Raw genomic sequence first — 21,361 nt, 5'->3', positions numbered from 1 at the left:
TTCTGTTCAATTGTTTTGCATATTTTATAAATAAACAGTCATTGTAGTGGAAGTCGAAGTGCTCAGCTCCGAACCGAAAGCGCTTGATAGCTCATGTCTTTGCTAGCTATTCTCCTCGTTTCAAGATATAACTATTTTTAATAGTGCAAACTCAAATATTTTTCAACTTTAATTAGCGAAAAAAATAAAAAATGACATTAATATATATACTACTCCATCCATCCCGAATATCCCAACCTAGGATGAGATGGGACCCATCCATGTCCAGATAAAATATTCTAGGACGGAGTTAGTACTAGATAACATATCATAATATACAACTGTTTTATGTAAAACAACTTATTTTTATGGAGAATAGCCATTGGTTTAAATATTCTTATATTTGCAAAAAAAAATTGACTAATACGAATGGTCAAAAGTTGATAAAAAATCATCGGCGTCATACATTAAAAAACAGAGATAGTAATTATAAAAAAATTTCTAAAGAAATAATAACATGATCAATATGTGATAAATGAATCTTTCAACTTTAATCCAGGTACAATATGGCGCCAAATTTAGGTATTAATTAATAGACTCAACAAATATGTAGGTAAATACAAGTTTTTAAACAAATCAAGTTCTAATATGTCACTTTCATGACCAGATTTCTTTTTATCTTGAAGTAAACTTAAATGTTTGTGCAGTGATATATCACATATTGACTCTGACGGTTAATTCCGCCTTTCTCAACTAAACTCTTAGTATGACACTACTCTCCATGCATATTTGCCAAACAAGCCGTCAATCGATAAGTCTAGCATACATATATAACACCAATTGTTTTAATTAGAAGTAATTTTATTCTACAACACATATGCACCATCTGCAGGCACACACACCGTTGTGAACGCACAAAACACACACATATAAATATTTTTTTACTAGCGGGCCGTAAAACTTAAGAAGGGTCGAGATACTTTAGAGAGACATGCATCGCGTGATATTTATCGACTCCATGTGTAGGCACTCGCTTTATAAAGGGAAAGGGTCATACCCAGTAGGTGTCATAACCATCCATCGCCTTCTTGCCTCTATCATTCCTCTCCAGCAGCCGTCGTCCATCATCCCCTCAGCCTTGCCCCCTGAGCCTGTGGCTCCAACTACATCTCGCTACCCTACTGCAGTCTGCAGGTCCAGAGCATCCCATAATTAGTGGAGACACGGTGATGTAGGGGGCACATATGAATTTTCGTAGATGGAGTTGGAGCATTCGTATTAGTGGAGAGGGGACTGGAGACGCTTAGGGATGGATAGAGAAAGTTGTCGAATTCTAGACGCCGAGTCTCAGTTTTTTGTTTGGTAAATACCATACATTGCTACTGAAACTTCACCCTTCTCTTATTAACCACTAGTTACTTTTGTCCTTTTACATAAGTACCTTCAGATCACGTTCCTTGAATTATTTTTTAGTGCTTTAGAGGTCTTTCTATTTGGAGATGAATTTTCATCTCTCGAGAGGATGTCCTCGAGAGGATGTCCCCTCATTGCTTGCATGTCACCTAGATAGTGTTGGCGTCTGTTAAATGCCAATTCTATACCACCAACATCTGCATAAAATTCAGATAATAAAACATTCAACATAGTGATATGTGTTTAATCTCACATATTTCACAAGTGTTGGTGTATATGTATATGCAGGTGATAAAACCTGATGTTGGGAGGAAATCTAGGCTAAAGTGAGGAGAATTATGTATACATACAAGGAGGAGTTGTGAACTTCATCAAAACACCAGTGAATCAACCCAAAACTCCGAGATATGGACAGAGGAGAGTCCAGGGAGTCCACCGACCGAAGACCAGGCTAGGAGGGCCCAGCCCAGGTTCGGCCGAACCATCATCTCCACCGTTGGATGTGGGGTTTGGCGTGGACATCCCAGATGCATCCCTGATGACGGTTGGAGGGCACTTCGGACATTTCCCCTTCGCCAACCGTCATACCTACCTCTATAAAAAGACATCGCTCCCTCACTTAACACACACACTTCCAAGCTTGAGCTGAGTTATAAGAGACTCTATTGTACTATATTGTATACTAGAATAGGAAGAGAGTAGAGTAGAAGAAGTTGGAAGAATTATATATTATCAATTCATTTGTCCCCTACTTTTACTAACTCCATATAATGATGGCTTAAAAATAAATTTATTTTTCAGACAAACGGGATATAGAAAAAATGATTTTTTTTTTACAAAAGGAGTATGTAACAATATTATTATTTGAGTACTCTCAAATAGAGTTATAATCAGAAATATCTGGTAACCATTGGTTAGTTCAATTAAATTATCAATATTGTAAATTGTTTCAAATTTGAGGTTAAATAAAATAGGCTATATAAAATATTTTAATTTTTATCATCATAGATTCTTTAGTTTAAGTTATTTCAAAAATTTGTGATCCCTAAATTTGAAATAAATTGATATCCCATCTTGGACACTCAATTTAGTATCTTAATAATTTAATAAAATTGCAAAATTAATAATTACAGTGTTAAGTTACGATTGAGGTGGACCCTTCTTTTCATTTAAGCCAATATAGTTTATAGAAAAAGAACAATAAATTTATATATGATTATACAAATATTTACAATATTAATAATAATAATCGTGTAACCCATGGGCCACGGTTGGTGACTAATATGAAAAAACTAGTAGCTGAATCAGGGTTTGGCAAATTGTTTAGCCTATTTCTATCAGGGGGACACAAAAATTTTGGTAATTTTGGTCCGAAATACTTTAAAATTTTGAACAAAATTTGGTAAAAATTAAATACAACGAGCTAAATTCACAGAAATTGAAAAACAGTCCAACAATTTCTGGCGAAATATTTTCGTAGAGGGGGAGGGCGGGGGTGATAGACCCGAAATTTCCAAAATTTTATTCCGGAATTTTGAACCCTGATCTGAATCAAAGTTTCTTCCATTTTGCAGATGAGAGCATGCTAACAAATGGCCACCTTGAAAGGACGGTCATCGACTGGATCCCCGGAATGCCGCCCATAAAACTCGGTGATATGTCCAGCTTTGTTCGCACCACCGACCCTGACGATTTCGGCCTCCGCTTCAACGAGGAGGAGGCCAACAACTGCACCAAAGCCAACGCCCTCATCCTCAACACCTTCGACGAACTCGAGGCCGACGTCCTCGCCGCCCTCCGCGCCGAGTACGCACGCATCTACACCATTGGCCCCTTGGGAACCCTCCTCAACCACGCCGCCGACGCCATCGGCGGCGGGCTGAGCCTGTGGAAGCAGGACACCGAGTGCCTCGCGTGGCTGGACACGCAGCAGCCACGCTCCGCCGTGTACGTCAACTTCGGCAGCCTCACGGTGATGACGCCGGAGCGGCTCGCCGAGTTCGCGTGGGGAATCGCGGCGACCGGCTGCCCGTTCTTGTTTGTTGTCAGGGAGAACCTCGTGCCCGGTGGCCCAGCCGCGCTACCGCCGGAGTTCGTCGTGGAGACGGACGGCCGGCGGTGCTTGGCGACATGGTGCTCGCAGGAGCAGGTGTTGCGCCACCCAGCCGTGGGGTGCTTCCTGACGCACAGCGGGTGGAACTCCAAGTGCGAGAGCGTGGCCTCCGGCGTGCCGATGGTGTGCTGGCCGGTGTTCGCCGACCAGTACATCAACCGTAAGTACGCCTGCGAGTCATGGGATGTCGGCCTCAGGCTCGATGAGGAGGTGAGGCGGGAGCAAGTCACCGCCCAAGTCAAGCAGGTGATGGAGCACGAACGTTCTCTCAATATCCTACTATTTCTATCCCAAAATATAACAACTTTCGGCTATAAATTTAAACATGAATTGTTTAGATTTGTAACCAAAGTTTGTTATATTTTGGACGGATGTATTACTTGGTTCGGTCATAAGTATTTCATACCTACAAAAATATTTGGATGAACTTTTGAGACAACCATAAGTAATTTCCCCTACTGTGTTTTCCTTAAAAAAAACCATAAGTAATTTCTCAAATGTTTAGATTTTTTTTAAAAAAAAACGGATAGTGGAGATTTGCTTCAAAAAGTACAATCATCGTAATCATCGTAACATTTTACAAAATGTTAAGCTCATTATAATATGAAATTAGTAGTCGAATTTTTTAAAGTTTGATTGAATCTTCTCCTGAACATCAAATAAATATATTTATGACCAGAGGAAGTTGTTGTTTAGCTCGTGTCTTCTTTTCTCTCTAGCTTTTTCGAGTTTATTTTATGTGAGGTTAATTTGTCCCATGGAGTTTTTGTTTTTCTTATTATCTAGTTTTTTTAAAAAAAATCTCTGGCTAGGTGAATCCTAGATGCAGAAATTAGGGATGCAAACTTATCTTCCTTATCATAAATTAAAAAAAAAAACAGGTGATGGAGTCAGAGGAGATGCGGCAGGACGCGGCGAGGTGGAAGGCCAAGGCGGAGCAGGCGGCACGCCTCGGCGGATCATCTTACAAGAACCTGCAGAGCATGGTGGAAGTCATCCGTTCTTTCGCCTCCGACTCCAAGAAGGCTGAAGCCTGAAAAATATTGTTCAGAAACAAATATATTGAAGCAAAGCAAGTGATCAACTTCTGTTCATGAATGTAATGGTGATAAATCGTCACGAAAATAAAATAATGTAGCTGATGAAGTTTGTTCGCAATGTACTTACTAGTTACATGTAATGAATAAGAGGATTATTTCCTATACATGAGAAAAATGGTTTAAAACCTCAAAGGAGATGTCTCCTTGTTTATCTGAAAATCCATTTAAATAGTTATGAAAAATTGTAAAAAAAAAATGGACTGACTCTTGTTTCCCATGCTAGAGCTCACGACGACGATACCACGATGTGGTGGGAGACACCGGGTTCGGTGATTTCGCCACAACCATCCGTTCGACGAGCTCGTCGCCGTCAAGGAAAAAACTAACAGCTAGCCGATCGATGTAAGATCGAATATAATCACAAATTGGTAGGTAAATCAACTCAGAAATAACATAGACAATGCAGCAATGAACACTGTAACTTACACATCAAACTACTATACAAAACACAATCATGAGATTGATCAGCTTAATTACTGGAGGTGTACGTATTCATGCATTCATCCCAATTTTGACACTGAAACTTAATTAAACTGGCAAGAACAAGCAGGCACCCGGCTCAGCTAACACGATTGATTACTTGAGCATGGCTAAAAACCTCTCGAAGTCCAGGGATGACAACAATTGGCACAATGGACACCCATAGGAGGGGATCGGATCAGCTTCCCGAGACCTCACCCGCCGCGTCAGGCGAGGCGGCGTGCTATCCTCCCCGATCTCCCGTGCCACCGCTGCCTCCTCAAGCTCCCGCTCCCGTCGCGACCTCGTCGAGTCTAGAGCCCTCTCTGCCCTTCCTCGTTTGTCTTGCTGCCACCGGCATTCTCACGGCGAGATGACGCTTAGGTCGCCCCTGACCTCAGACTCGGGTGCGGCGACGGTGCAGGATGGATGATTTGTGCCGCTGGCCTCGTAAGTGATATGAAAGATAGTGGAGAGTATAGATGGCTATATGGCCCGAGGCCTGATGGCCCGGCCCAACAGCCGTGCCATGCCTGGGCTACTACCTCGGCACGCAGCTGGGCCGGCATGGCCCGACACAAAGTTCAGGGACGTGAAACAGACTTATTTTCAACCATATGTATGGCACGGCACAAAGAATAGGGAGGAAAAATAGACATATTATATGGCACGGCTCAAAAAGTAGGGATGTAAAATAGACTTATTTCAAAGAAGGCACGATGGGCCGCCGTGTCTTCGGGCAGGCACGGCACGGGCCGACAACTAGTGGGCCATGCCTAGGCCAGAGGGTAGCTCGTGGGCTGGCACAGCACGGCTCGATCGCCTCGGGCCATGCCTAGCCCGTGCCTGGGCTGCGCAGGCCTTATGGCCATCTATAGAGGAGAGTGATGTATGAGAGGAAGAGAGGAGTTGCTGACATGTGGGTCCCACCTGCTGACTCGGCGAATCATCCACAATTATCCTGCCACATCAGAAAAAAAAAAGCTTATCAAACCATTGAAGGATTCGATTTGCACCGGTTTTTAATCATGGAGGAGGCTTTATATCCGGTTTTATAGTTGAGGGAGACGATTTAATAAGGAGCAAGAGACGAGGAAAGCAAAATAAACTTATTCTGCATGCTACGGTGTCTCCAACAGTGCACTTCCTCTTCTTTATTTCTTCTTCCATTTTTTTTGGTGTACACTGGTACTCGCACACATAAGCGAGGAAGCATGTTGCGAGGACCTCTCTGCACAGTGTTCGTTTATCGTGTGTCACCTTATGTTACCTGACATCTCTGGTGGTTTTGAATCTTAACTCCTCTAGTCCTAATCCGTAGTTGACCATGGTTTACTCCTAAGATTCATGACTTCAATCCAACCTTGTCACATGGCGTCCTTACCATGTTAGACCTCCTCTTCTTCTTTCCGAGCGTAGCCCTGGTCGTCAGTATTGGCTAGGGCTGACCTTAATCACTTTCATATAAATAGATAAAACATATGCTTCTTGGCATAGTTATCCTAACCCGACCCATGTTAGTCAAACGCATTCACACCGACATTTGCCAACACTCGAAACCATTTATTGTTATTATATTATAAAACATGAATAGTACTTTATACATGATTTATTTTTTTTAGTTTTTTTTTAAAAAATTTAAATAAGATGAACGATTGAAGTTGGGCACGAAAACTCATAGCTGCGCTTATTTTGGAACGGAAGGAGTACTATACTAGGCCTTAGTATGAGTTTTTTATAGGTGGGCGGTGGACCATTTGAACTACCCTCTAGATCTACGAGTTCAGAGTAAATGTCTAATCTCACGCAGTTCAATCATATATGCTTTGACATCCGAACACATCCACGTGTGCATAGATTGCAATATGAAATTTGGAAATGTACGTTATGCATATAAATTTGTATTACACCTACGTGTGAAATCTTACTTTCAAAATCATTATATTTTATCCGTAACAAAAAAAACAAAATTCTAACAAATTTTTACCCTTAAAACTGTTAGAGTTTTAACTTTTTTTGTTACGGCTAAAATATAATTTTTTGAATGAGACTTTGTAAATATGTGTAATACTATTAGGAGTAAATATTCATTTTTTTAGATTTTTTCGTGATATTTGCTAGTTAGTGTGTATGAAGTGTGCACGGAAAACTTGCGTGTATAAGATATATATGTTCCCATGAAATTTAATCCTATGTTACCACATGTGCCGAGTCTATGAGTCAAGCCCAGATAAACAGGTTCTACCGCACAGATGTTGAATTGTGATCATCATCCCTTTTAGGGTTCCACTATATATATACCTCTTGTAAGCCGCCGTGCAGAGATGTAACCTCACCTCAGATATAGTGAAGATATTTTGCTGGCTGGCGCCCGTGGTTTTTTCTCTCCTATTTTGGGAGGGTTTTCCACGTTAAATCTCGTGTCTTTTGTGATTGATCTATTGTTCTTTATCGTTTGTTCGCCTATCGTTTCCTAACAACAGATTTAATCAACTGAGGTAACACTTAGTCTAAAAGGAAGTATGAGATTCCGGCCGGTAAGATCGACATTAAATATTTAGCATCTTATAATAACATTACAAGTACACACAATGTACATACTTATTACTCGAGAGATAACTGTATTACTTATTACACAATGTACACTTGTAGTATTTGTTTAAATATATATCTTGTTTAAAGAATGGTCTTATCCAAAACATTATGGATATACCTCTATGAGTGATTTAATCCTCAAGATGGGTAAAATCTTGTATTGTGTAAAGCCTGCTTTCAGAAATATCATATGCCACTCTTTCTCTTCTCGCTCTTTGCCTGTTGTCACTGTCATCATGCATAGATCCAAGAAAAGTTGAGCTTCATATATCTGTTGAGATTGTGATCCAATCACTGTGTCTATAATTATCACTTTGCCTCCTTCCCTATTTGAAATAGCCTCTCTGCATCTTGACAGGATTCTTACACAATCCTCATCACTCCAATCATGTAATACAAGCTAGCACCACAATATAAGTAGTAAAAACTTCAGTTTAGAAAAGCTGATATGAATGGTCTCAATTTTAGTTAGTACTAACTATTTGGGTATATATTCTTTTTCAAAGAACTTACCAAAAGACGAAGATGGTAATAAAAAAAAAAGAGTTTCAAAAATATCATATCATCTACCACCAACACTATATATCCACCTCCATTTTGAATATGTCAATTTACTAAGAGCACCAAAAAATCAACATATGAAAACACATGCATGCCACAATTTAATTATTTACTTTGAGTAGCACAACATTAGCTGGTGGAACAAAATCCATCATATCACCCGCAACATACTCAACAAAACCATCAGCGGGAATGCCACGGACAACATGTGGTAGGTCTAGAACCAGGCACTTTATGTGTGGGAAGGCCTTGACAATGGCCCTCGCCATCGAGCCATCCCCGCCACCGACATCGACCAGCGAGCTAACATTCATGAACGCCTCAGCGTGCCTGCGGATGGCTATCTCCGCCAAGAACTTGCTGTCGGCCGCCATGGACACGCTGAAACCCGCTGCAAGAGCTCGATCGAGGCTCATAGCGCCCCATACATCCGTGCCATGCGCCATCGCGAACAGCGTGGTATCACCGCCATCTCGAAACCACTCGCCCAAGCAGAGAAATGACCTGAAATTACGGGTGAAAACGGTATGGAAATTTCTCGACCGTACCGATACTGTTTCCGCAAAACTAATATAATAATAATATTTTTACCAATGGTTACTCTTTTTTAAATTCAGTTTTTTTTAATTCCTGTTAGTGTGGCATTGAAATCGACACTAAATAGATGAATTCGTAAATATAGAAATTTTCTAACCGTTCGTTTTCGAAAAGAAAAATAAAATAATGATACCGTTTCGGACTATTTTCCGACTGTTTTCATTGACGCGCCCCTCTCGCGAACGGCAGCAGGTTGAGCGGGATGCTATCGACCAGAAGTCGAGACACCCTCGTGAGCTGGTACACGCCATCATCAGCCGAGGTGAAGATCCCGGACACAGTTAGGAATCTCATGAGCCGATGCAGGAATGGCCTCTTGTTCTCTGCGATTGGGAGGGTGGCGAGCAGGTCGGGCAGGGAGGCAGAGCCGCCGTTGCGGTGGATGGCGCCGGGGATTCCGAGGTCGATAGCGCACTTGAGGGCCATGGATTCCATGTGCCGCCAAGCGTGGCAGCACAGCTCTGCTTGGGCTTGCAGGAGCTCTGCGTCATCCGCATCCGTGCCGGTGGTGCTCAGTGGGGCTGGGAATGGGATGGGTTGATTTTGATCCATCCAATTGCTCCTACAGCTGCAAACTCTGTTTGGCTAGCTGGTCTTGTATTTATAATCTTTTCTCAACACGCGCGCTGGGAATTTGTAACCTGGGAAACGTACAATAATTAATTGTTGCTTCTTAGTCACATTTTAAATACAACCATAAGTTTCCGCGCTTAACTTTGATCGTCCGTCTTATTTAAAATTTTTTTATAATTAGTATTTTTGTTATTATGTACTCGTGACTTTTTTTTAAATTTTTTTAAATAAGATGGACGATCAAAGTTGAGCGTGAAAAACCATAGCTGCACTCAAAATAAGACTGAGTAAGTATTCAATGCTGTCATAACGAATTAAATTTAAAAATATACTGTTGCTTTGTTTTTTCTCAAAAATATTTGGATTGTAAATGTTTTGACAGAAATATATCTTCATGGGTCTCGCCCAACCGTTGCGCGAGAATGACGTGAGCGTGACAACGTATGCAGGCGGTCTCGCACGACGACGGGGCGAAACCACGCAGTATCGTGCAAGCGTGACAACATTCGACGTGGCATTTAACTATTTGCCACTTTTAGATTTGGTAATTAACTATTTGCCACACCTATCTCAATGACATGACCCACATGTGTATATAACATGTGGGTTCAGTGACAAATAGTTAATTACCGCATTTAAAAGTGGCATATAGTTTAATATTCTCCGACGAGACAGCGAGACCGAATGGCTGGTCGGATTTAATTAATCCCTAATTGAGTACGACGAGACAGCGGGACCGAACGGTCCTGCGTTACCAGCAAGCGAGACCGAATGGCTGGCCGGATTTAATTAATCCTTAACTGAGTAATTAGTCACTAATTGAGCGGCAGCTCTGTAGCGCTCTCGCTGTACGAGACCGAACGGTCTCACTGTTTCCTCGCGCGAGATCGAGACCGCGCGGTCTATCGTGCAAGACCATGCACATCGTCATGCCCATGTTATTCTTACGCAACGATTGCACGAGATTGACGGTATATTTTTGACAAAAAAAATTTACATCCCAAATATTTTTAAAAAAATGACAAATCAACAATATATTTTCAAATTTAATTCCTGTCGTAACCACACAATCAGTGGTTGGTTATTTATTGGAATACTATTACTTCCCCTGTGTGTACTGTTGTGCCATCCTTTTTCACCAGTTAATACGAATTTGTGATATCTTGGCTTTTGCCCTCTTTTTTTTTTTTTAAAAAAAATGTGATATGGGGGGCGGTCTTCCCGACAAAGGGAGTGTAAAAGGGAGATCCGGTCTTCCCCTTGCCCGCCGTCACCGATGGATGTGGGGGGCGGTCGTCCGCCACCGCGCGCACGCCACTCCCGGTCGCCGCTCCCGCCCACCGGATCCGGGCGGCTTGGGAGAAGGGAGGAGATGGGCGAGCGAGATGGGAGAGGGAGGAGCGGGCGCACAGCCGGATTTAATGGTGGGTGACTATTTTCGTGTGCGGGCCACTTAACACGTCCACACTTAAAAATAGCCTTATTTTCACGTGCGGACATGTTAAGTGGTCCACACAAGAAAATTGATTTTTCTGTGCAGGTAACCTCCAGGGGCACTGGTCCCCTGATTTTCTAACAATCTTCTCTCTAAAACCACGCACGATAGAAAAGCAGCATTCTATCTGCAATATGCCCACGAGAGGCACCCTCCAAATCACTAAAAGCTTTACTCGACGGCTTCGTCCTTGCTTAGTAAAAAGTCGAACCACTCGTAGATGGATCTTTTTTTTTCTAGCTTTATAGCTCACTCTGTCAGTCTACTAACACCACACATATTCACGTTATGAAAGATTAGATTCCAGATTTAGGGTATAAAGTATACCCTAAAGTATAGTATCGCATCTAAGGATGTGTTTAGGAGATGAGGTTGAGAACTCACCTCCTGTGCACACGAAACGGAGCGACACATTTTCTCATGATTAATTAATTATTTACTATATTTTAAAAAGATAAATTAATATGATTTTAGAAAATAACTTATGTATAGAAAATTTTTGCAAAAAAATACCGTTTAGCAGTTTGAAAAGCGTGCGCGTGGAAAATGATGGATGTGAGATGGAAAAGTTGGGGTAAGAACTCAGGCTATGCGGTTACATGTTACAAAGATCATGAGGAATTGAGTTGTGCATGTGAAAGAATGATTTTCTTTTTTCAAATTACATGGAAAATACTTAAAAAGCTACTCCTTCCGTTCAGAGTATAAGAATCTAGTACAGAATAAGACATATGAATCAGTACTAACATACAGTCTAGATTTATAGTACTAGAATGTGTCCCATTCAATACTAAATTCTTATATTCTAGTACAGATAGTACACACTATTACGCACACCCACGACACATCACATCTCAGACCAGATAAACCAGCACGAAGCATAAACACACATTTGCATTACATCTCAAATCAGATAAACCAGTACGAAGAAAAACACACATTTGCACTCACGGGTTATTTTATTGTACTAGCTAGTGGCACCTACCTCTAGAAGGATTATAAATAAGAGAAAAGCAATACAAATTTAAGTACGCATCACACGACTTTTCTTTACGGTGGTATTCTTTTCTCGTAAAGATAAAGATGAAGATTAAGTTATTACCAAAATGAGGTGGTTTTAACGTATCATTGATTGAGTTTTAATTATTATAAACTTAAAAAATAGATTAATATGATATTTTAGAGCAACTTTCATATAGAAAGTTTTCGCACGAAATATATCGTTTAGCAGTTTAAAAGGCGTGCTACGAAAATCATAATATTTATCCAAGTCTTGTCTGAAAGCTTCTACTCATGCTTTACCATCATTCTCTTTCGAACAAGGGGAACGGCAACGCGTGTATCATAGTCATAGCCAACCATCGTCTCATAGCCACTAACTTTTATCATCCCTTTCGCACCCTCTGTCCCCGGCCCCCACTCTTCCAAAGCTAGGAGAGGATTGACGACGGACGATAGCACCACTGCTTCGCCGTGCCATCGCTGGCTGCTACACCATATATCCCCTAGCCTTTCCAACCTAAGCGAGCATCAGCCTTCTTCATCCTTCACCTGATCACCCTTCCACCTTCCCTTTCCCACATCCATTTAATCTATAGATAATCCATAAAATGCCATTGACAAACGTATAAGTTCTAGAAATGCCATCGATATATGTGAGTTCCAAGAAATGCCATCGTACAAATGATTTTGTCCTAAAAATTGCCATCCCCGTTAGGGTTCCGTCCATTCCGTGCCGTTAAATACATTGTTCATCCTATAGAACTTAACTGTGTGGAATGGACGGAACCCTAACGACGATAGCATTTTTGTACGATGGCATTTTTTTTGGAACTCACACTTATCGATGGCATTTCTGAGAGTTAAACGCTTGACAATGATATTTTATGAATTATCTCTTTAATATATCTAGCGTGCTTGATGTAGAGGTACACATGAGCTTGCCGATATGGGGCACACATCTCGATGTGAATCTAGCGGAGATGGTGAGCTGCTTTCGCTGGATAGAGAATTAAAGCAGTCAAATAATGTCACACTCCAATTTCGAAAATTTATTTTACTCGGCAAGTAACTTATACGTCTAACATCATGCAGATTATCTTTATATGTTCCAATTAGTTCTACTCTTGATATGTGATGCTTTCTTAGGAATAACACGATACTATGCGCAATGGTGCTACGCGTTTGAAATTGGTAGCAAAAGAAACTTTTATTCTACTTTGGATGGTGTAGTACCTACATAATTTTGTAATAGAACCTACATGATTTTAAAAACATGATTGTAGTAGATCATATTATTGGTATAAGTTGAGGGTTTGTCCCATCTCGCCTTTTTTAAGCTCTTTCTGTTCACTTATGGACTTTTTGACTGTGTGCCTATGGGCAGAGGCTGGAGATGTAACCCATTTTTATTATTAAAAAAAGTAACTTATACGCTACTGAAAGTTTACCATTTTCTCATTAATTAACCACTAGTTACTTGTTGATTACCAGCTGCCCACAGATCACACTGCTTCAATTATTGCTTTACTCATCTAGGTCCTTTGGTAGAAGAATCCAACATCTAGTGCAACAGAATTTCAGACGCAAGGGGCATTTTTGACGTGTCACTTTTTTTAAAAAAAAAACAATTACACTGGCGTGTCCTCTACAGGTGTAAGCGATATCAGAGCTGTAAATTGATTTGGCATTACACAATATATGCTCTAATTCTTCCATCAACCATTCTACAACCATAAGGGAGAAAGAAACATTCTATTTTTTTTAAGAAGTTGTACGTGATCTCTACTCAACCAAGTGACCATGGCCATGGGTTACACGGATCCTGAGAAATTAAGTGGTGCAGCTGAAATTTAAAAAGAAACCTTTTTTTTCCGATTACATAGAATGTGCTTACACGTGTACGTACTGCTAAGCAAGCAATTGAGCCGTGCGTGTATAATAAGGAACCAAATCCACTTTCCCTTTGTGTTACATCAAAAAGCCATGCATACAAGAATAGAGGATTAAGGAAAGGAACTTTTTTAAGGAGACGGATTAAAGAGAAGCACCATTTTAAGGTGATTATTAAGAGTTCTGAAGTGCAGTGACATGTCAAAAGTTGCGTAGAATACTTTTACTTTTGAGACACTTTAGACACATTTTGAAAAACTTGTGTGACTAATATCAATCAACTAAACTTCCAGACTGACTATATTTGCCACACATTAGGCCAGCTTGAGAACCGCAAAAGAAAGCGATATAAGAGCTGTAAATTGATTTGGCATGCGTAACAAGTCTTACATAAAATATGCTCTAATTCTCCGATCAACCATTCTACAACCAGGAGGAAGAAACCAACATTCTATTTGCAAAAAGTTGTGCTCTCTATGCAACAAAGTTGCCAAAGGTTACAAAGATCCAGAGGACATGGAATTAAGCGGTGCATATGCAATTAAAAAAGAAACCACTTTTTTCCGATTACATAGAAGATGCCTACACGTGTACACAACGCTAAGCAAGCAAAGGACATGTACACAACGGACACATTTGTACGCACGCACATCACACATGTACACTCACGGGCTATTCCATCCAATTAGTGGTCCGCACATCTAGAAGGATCGAAATATAGGAGAAAAACAATAGTGTTTAGCATAGCAATCACGCAAGTTTTCTTGGCTCTATTTGAGAGCTTTTGCATGTACTCTACCAAGATTCTCTTTATAACAAGAAAGCATGACTCTAGCCAACCATTTTAAGCAGCAGCAGTTTCCATCAACGAAAAGTTGTAATCTTCTCTGACCATCGATCGTCGGCGGGGAGTCGCTTGCGTGGTGGTGCCCTGCCCTTAAGTGGGTAGCAACAAGCCAGCGCTTTGGCTAACGAAACCCTCATCCGCAAGTACATGCTCACTGCCCTCCTGCGTTTCCGAAGCAACGTCATCGGCGACGATGCCACCGACAGATGCAGTGGTATGTGGCTGAGAAGTAGGACACCAAACGCCTCACATGGCTTGAAAGGCAAAAGGCCATTGCTTCCGTGTATATAGGCTTCGGCAGCCACGCCGTGATGACACCGGAGAAGATGACGGAGTTTGCGTGGGGCCTCGCCGCTAGACATGGGAAGGACGGTGCTCATGTTTGTTTGGCTAAGGCATGCTGCTGGAGGTGGGGGTGAGGAGGGACCAGGACGATGGCTGGCCAAATACAGCTGGTGATGGAGCCGGAGGCCCGTCGTTTCAGCAGAAATTGTAGAGCATGTTGGCCAGTCCGCAGTGATAATCTCATCACAGCAGCAGGTCAATCTTCAGGGCAGTGTAGCATGTGTATGAATTGTGGTTTAGGTCACATTTTATTATCCAAGTTTCACTTTGGACCTCCCTTAAAAAATAATCTTTTCATTTTGGACCAGGTGACTTTATAATATTTTCGTCTTGGATCACCCCAAACAACTTCTTCAGTACTCATAAACAATCTCAATCAAATCGGTTTTGGTACATACATGAACTTTTCCGTCTATATGTAGAACAAATATTTTCACCAGAATAAAGTACATGAATAGTAAAGAGAGTTGAGTGGTCCAAACCAAAAAAAAATGGTAAGGTTACACAGTCCAAATGAAAGGATGGTGAAAGTGAACCTTTGGTGCCTTAACAATAGCACCTCAAATTTACACATATCATTAGCAGGCACATACACCCACACACACAATCAAAGATATTTTATTCTAATAGTTTGCCTTACATATTTATGTGATCGATCAAAATACTAGAGAAGATAGCTACACGTGTACACACTGCTAAGCAAGCAAAGGACGTGTACCCATCAGACACAACAATATGTACGGACAAGACGCATATAGACTCACGGGCCATTTCATCCTAATAGAGTCCCTACATCTAGAAGGATCGAAATATAGGAGAAAAAGAGTATGGTTTAGCGTAGCAATCACGCAAGTAAGCAAGCAAAGGACGTGTAATCACCACACACAACAATATGTATGCATAGCACGCATATAGACTCATGGGAAATTTCATCCTAATAGTGGTGCCTACATCTAGAAGGATTGAAATATAGGAGAAAAAGAGTATAGTTTAGCATAGCAATCACACAAGTTTTCCTGGCTCTATTTGAGAGCTTTTACATATGCTCTACTAGGATTCACTTTATAACATGAAAGCGCGACACTAGCCAACCATCATTCAGTCCCCACTTGGTTTCTCTTCCCTCTCATTACCTCTTGTTGCCCACCCTCGTCCTCAAGCATTGAGGCTTGACGATATCACCATTGCCACACCATCGGTCCGGTAGTCCCTGTAATCTAAGGGAATCCCAATCCTCTTCATCTTTCCGCCTCAACTTCCCTTCTTTTGCCCCTTTCCTTGGCCTGCACTGTTAGTTCGCGTGGGGCCTCGCCGCTAGATGTGGGGAGGACGGTGCTCATGTCTACATGGCTAAGGCATGTAGCTGGTGGTGCGGGTGAGGAGGGACCAGGATGATGGCTGACCAAATCCAGCTGGTGATGGAGCCGGAGGCGCATGGCGGCTAGAGGCGGTGTCATGTCGTGCTGGCAGAAACAGCAGAGCAAGGTGGTCGGTACTCAGTGATAATCTCATCACAGCAGCAGGTCGAAGTGCAGTGCAGACCTACACATGAAAAATCTAAAAATCTGAATTGGTTTCTAGGCAGTGTAGTGTGTGTATCAGACTCAGTGTGTGTAAAGTAGGCAGCATGCTACCACCTCCTCTTGGTATAGCAACCCGTTGCTCTATCTGCAAGAAGATGTGCTCTGTATGCAACTACGTGGCTGCAGGTTCAAAAGATAAAAGAGCAATTGAGCCTTGCACGTAAAATAAGGAACCCAAGCCACTTTACCTTTGTGTTACATCGAAAAGACACAGAAAGAGAGGGGGATCAAGGAGAGTAACTTTTCAAGGTGAGGGGATTAAAGTGTGGCACTTTTTTTTAAGGTGATTATAAAGAGTTCTGAAGTGTAGAGACACATCAGAAAGTGCCTAGAATACTTTTACTCTAGAGACACTTTAGACACATTTTCTTAAAATTTGTGTTGCTAATATCAATCAACTAAACTTCTAGACTCACTATATTTGCCATATATTAGGCCAGCTTGAGAACTGCAATAGAAAGTGATATCAGAGCTGCAAATTGATTTGGCATGTGTAACAAGTCTTACATCGGATATGCTCAAATTCTTCCATCAACCATTCTACAACCATGAGGGAGAAAGATACATTCTATTTTTAAGAAGTTGTGCTCTCTACGCAACCAAGTGATCACGGGTTACACAAATCCATAGGAACTAAGCCATCCATCAGCCCATACCCACTTGGTTTCTCATCCCTCTCACTACCTCCCGTTGCCCACGATTACCCTCAAGAATGGATGCTTGACGATATAACCATTGCGCCACCACCCATCGTCGGTCCGACAATCCTTCTAGTCTAAGGGAACCCCAATCCTCTTCATCCTTGTGCCCCAACTTCCCTCCTTTTGCCTCTCTCCCTGAGCTGCACTGTGTTAATTGTATATTCAGCTTGTTCATCAAAGAACTCGATGCTGTAGAGGCATACACGAGTTTACTGAAATGGTGGCAGCGGTGAATGCATCTCCATGTGAAGATACTGGTGACGAGGAGGCACTTGCAATTGACAGAGAAAGCCGAGGAATGTCATATGGTGAATTCCAAATTTTTATTTGGTAAATACCTAGTACGCTACTAATATTTTGACCATTCTCTTATTAACCACTAATTACTTGTTTCATTTCACATAAATGCCCAGATATCACATTCCATGCATTTTGTTCAGTTAATTTATGCCTTATTAATGGTCCCATATATTTTGTTTGTAGAATCCATCATATGGTAGAACAGAATGTTAGATTCAAGGGTATCTATATATGTCGTTTCACTTGTTCTTTTTTTTTTACACTGGTGTCTGATTTACAGGTGCTCTAAAAACCTCCTCTTTGTATGGAGAGGGAATTAAGCAGCAGCAGTTTCCATCAACAAGAAGTTGTAATCTTCTCCGACCATCGATCGTCAGCGGGGTGTCGCTTGCGTTGATGCCTCATGCGGTGGTGGTGCCCTGCCCTTGAGCGGGTAGCAACAAGCCGGTGCTTTGGCTAGTGAAATGTGGGGACACCCAAATTAGGCTTGGTGCCCCGAAAATCCACTCGTGATCATCCAGGATTTCGATCACGCACATATTGATATACATAACATCTTTCGATATTTACACAAATTTATTTATACAGGCTAATTATACAACTGTTAAAGGGTGAAAAGATCCAAACTAATACATCCTTATTTGAAATACAAGAAAATTCAAAGTGCTAAACTATTAAACTCCTAAACTCTTCAACTACTAAAGCTACAGCTAATAAACTTCAAAGAATTCAAAGAACTCCACAAGCAAAAGCTCGAGTGTAGACTAGCCTAGACAAACTTGTCGTTGCCATAAATCTTGCTTCCTTCTGATCTCCTTGTTAGGACGTTTCCTCTATATGTAAAATTATGCAAGGGTGAGTACTTATGTACTCAGCAAGACATATTATAAATAATTAAAGGTGAATAGATATGAATAAATAAACAATAATAAAGTAAAGGAATAATAAAAACCATAAATCATCTTTGTCCTCAACAATTTAATTTTTAAAAGTACTTATACTTCAGGAGTAGGAATCACCCTGATGACACAACTCCAGAACCGGGAGTACGGCACATTCGAATGGTTTAATTCACCTCTGCAGAGACTGTCCAGCTTTACCCACACGATGTCAACAGTTTGCAAAGCTGAGGACACCAGAGTCGTTCGAAGGTCCCACTTACTACTAGTTACTAGCAGTCGGGCACTTGTTGGGCCTAAGCAAGGCTACTTGGTCGCTGCTTTCACGGGTTCCACCGTTGTGAACCATGCCCCCAACCTCTTTACACATGCGTTCACCCCAATCCTGCTCCTAGTGAGCCAACCAACAGTCATTCATATAGTGGGACAATGTACTAGGCTAAGTCCAATTACTTGATCGTGTGGATAGACGCAACTATGTCATTTCCATGGTATAAGGGGGTAATTATAATCTGGTTAAACCACCCAAAACTTTCCAAACTCCCCACACCAACAAACTTCATCATATATAATCATTCAAAAAATACCCATTTTAACCGGATTCCTAAGTTTGTAAAGATGTTTGAATAATAAACCACATAAAATGATGTCCAATGCATCTTTCAATAATATCATGTAATCATGCTTAAAAGCATTTAACATCTACCCACGAGATGTTAAAAGAGCAAATATCATGCATCAAATTTAAATATAGAGATTATATCAAGGTTTCTATATGATCAAAATTTTAGTTATGTCTTACCTTGCGCCTCGAGATTTCCCGCGGCTTCAGCGTAGCCATCTGGGTCCACGTCAGCTCCTTGGATGCCGATAGAACTTGTTGTATGGTCTAACTTACGGATACAAAAAGATAGCAAATAAAGCCTATAAGTAAATTGCTACAAAGAAACGATAAAGCCAAGAAATAAATAAAAATGGAGCGAGGCGAGAGGAAAAAGGAAAGGGGTTTAAAATAAACTTTTAACTTGAAGAAGAAAAGAGAGGTGATGCTTTCTATAGGTTGGAAATTGAATAAAATCGAAGAAAGGATAATTTTGGATAGGTGGGGTTTATTTGGTGGATTGGTTTCTAGTCGGTGCTAGAGTAGGGTAGCACGACGGCTAGATATTTGGAGTGGATAGCCGATGCTAAGGTTGGTAGCATAACGGCTAAATATGGGCTCGTCTAGTCGATGCTACAGTTAAGCAGCACAACGACTAGGGAGTTAAGAAAATTTGTGTTGGTTTGCAAGATGGAGAGTGTTACTCCATTGCAGTGAGTGGCAGCAGAGTGGTTAGGATCGCACAAAGCCCAAAGCTAGTGTGCGGCGTGTTGTGGAGGTCGAGGGAATAATGAGGCTCTGACCACTATACGCGTCGAGGCGTGGGGTGCGAAGAGCAAAACTTCGACCTTAGGATTAAGCTGTGCCGAGTTTTACAACCAACGGTTTGACGTCGGGGTTTAAGGTCACGCGAACGTCTCCATGGAAGGCGTAAAGTTCCCACGGTAGCTTTTTGGTGGCTAAAGGATGGTTTAAAAATAAAAAGAAGTATTTAAATAAATCAAAGGAATTTGAATTCAAAAAGGGTTTTTAAATAGATAGAATTTAAAAATGGTAATAAAAGAAATAAAGAAAAGGTAATTAAATAAATAAAGAAAGTATATTTAAAGATAATTTAATTTTAAAAAGGTTTTTAAATAAAATAAGAAATTTAAAATTAAAGGGATTTAGGATAAATCAAAAAGATATTAAAATAAAATTTTAAAATAGGAAATTTGGTATCAAAAAGGAGGGTTTGAAATTAAATGAATTTCGATCAAAGGTTCACGGGGATTAGATTTGTGGTTGGAAAGATATGGGTGTCTAAAGATTGAAATTGAATTAAAATCAAATAAAAGAGAAAAGTTACTGTGCAGAGGGCCCACTTGTCATATGTCTCTTCTTCTTCCTCCCGTTCTTCTCTCCTTCCTTCTGTTTCTTCTCCCGAGCAACAACAGAGAGGAAGAGGGGCAGGGCGCCGGTGCTTCGGTGGTTGAACGGCCTCGACGGCGGCGGCCAAGCGTGTTCCCGCTCGCTGCGCATCCGGGAAGGTCGGTGGAAGACATAGGGAGAAAAGAGGATGGCCGGAACGGCAACAACAAGAGCTCAGCTCCGGCCGGCTATGGTGGTGCCGGTGGTGGCTGGTGGAAGTGGCTAAAGGAGAGGGTAAAATAGGAAAAATGGAATCAACGGAGTGAGGCAAAGCCTATGGTGAAAAGGAATAGGCAGGGAAGCCACAGAGGAGGAGATCGGCCGGTGGCAGGCATCGGTCGGTCATGGCAGGAGAGAGAGAAGAAGAGCTCGGATGTGTGGGAAAAATAGAGGGCATCGTCGTCTATTTATAGGCGACGAGAGGCGGTGGCGTAAGACGGTTGCGGAGGAGGAAAACAAGGAAAACTCGGCGACGGCGGCGTGGAGAAGTGGAGCACGGCGCCAGCTCTGTCCGCTGATTGGCTGGTGATGTCGGTTCGGTTCGGCGGCGGTTCGGCGGCTGACGTCGGCGGCGTGAGGTGGCGGATGACGTCGATGGTGGTTTCTTGGCAGCGACGGCAAGGCGACGGCGTGGGCGTCACGGCAAGGTGGCGGCGTCGGACTGGCTGGGCGGCGGCGGCGCCATGTGCGTGCGCCAAGTGCGCCCACAGGAGGAAGAAAGAGGAGCGGCTCGGTTGGCCGGCTCGGCTGGGCTTCGGCTCGGCTGGGCCGGCAGCCCAAGAAGGAAAAAGTGGAAGGAAAAAGGAATGGGCCAAAAGAAAGGGGTTTTTGGCCCAAAAGAACAGGATCTTTTGATTATTTTGTATGGATGAAATTGAATAGATTTCAAGGAAATAGA

The 21,361-nt window shown here is 41.7% G+C and overlaps 1 protein-coding gene, 2 non-coding genes and 2 pseudogenes across 3 annotated transcripts; 3 read left to right on the top strand and 2 right to left on the bottom strand.

The window, feature by feature from the left end:
- The first annotated feature begins 2,971 nt into the window (after nt 1–2,971).
- On the top strand, nt 2,972–4,542 carry LOC127782041 (7-deoxyloganetin glucosyltransferase-like). Its single transcript, XM_052309113.1, has 2 exons — nt 2,972–3,751; nt 4,387–4,542. The coding sequence occupies exons 1-2, from the start codon at nt 2,975–2,977 to the stop codon at nt 4,540–4,542; spliced, it is 933 nt and encodes a 310-aa protein (XP_052165073.1). The 5' UTR covers nt 2,972–2,974.
- A 3,223-nt stretch (nt 4,543–7,765) lies between these two features.
- LOC127782040 (acetylserotonin O-methyltransferase 1-like) lies at nt 7,766–9,369 on the bottom strand (annotated as a pseudogene).
- Nucleotides 9,370–15,045: 5,676 nt separating this feature from the next.
- On the top strand, nt 15,046–15,215 carry LOC127783444 (small nucleolar RNA Z242). The gene has a single exon (XR_008019344.1). It is a non-coding gene; the product is annotated as a small nucleolar RNA Z242 (small nucleolar RNA).
- A 1,135-nt stretch (nt 15,216–16,350) lies between these two features.
- On the top strand, nt 16,351–16,548 carry LOC127783443 (small nucleolar RNA Z242). The gene has a single exon (XR_008019343.1). It is a non-coding gene; the product is annotated as a small nucleolar RNA Z242 (small nucleolar RNA).
- A 3,760-nt stretch (nt 16,549–20,308) lies between these two features.
- LOC127783396 (uncharacterized) lies at nt 20,309–20,784 on the bottom strand (annotated as a pseudogene).
- Between the last annotated feature and the right edge of the window lie 577 nt (nt 20,785–21,361).

Source organism: Oryza glaberrima, chromosome 8 (assembly GCF_000147395.1).
Source record: "Oryza glaberrima chromosome 8, OglaRS2, whole genome shotgun sequence".
In the NCBI taxonomy this organism is placed as follows: domain Eukaryota; kingdom Viridiplantae; phylum Streptophyta; class Magnoliopsida; order Poales; family Poaceae; genus Oryza; species Oryza glaberrima.
This window is presented reverse-complemented; position numbering and strand designations above follow the sequence as displayed.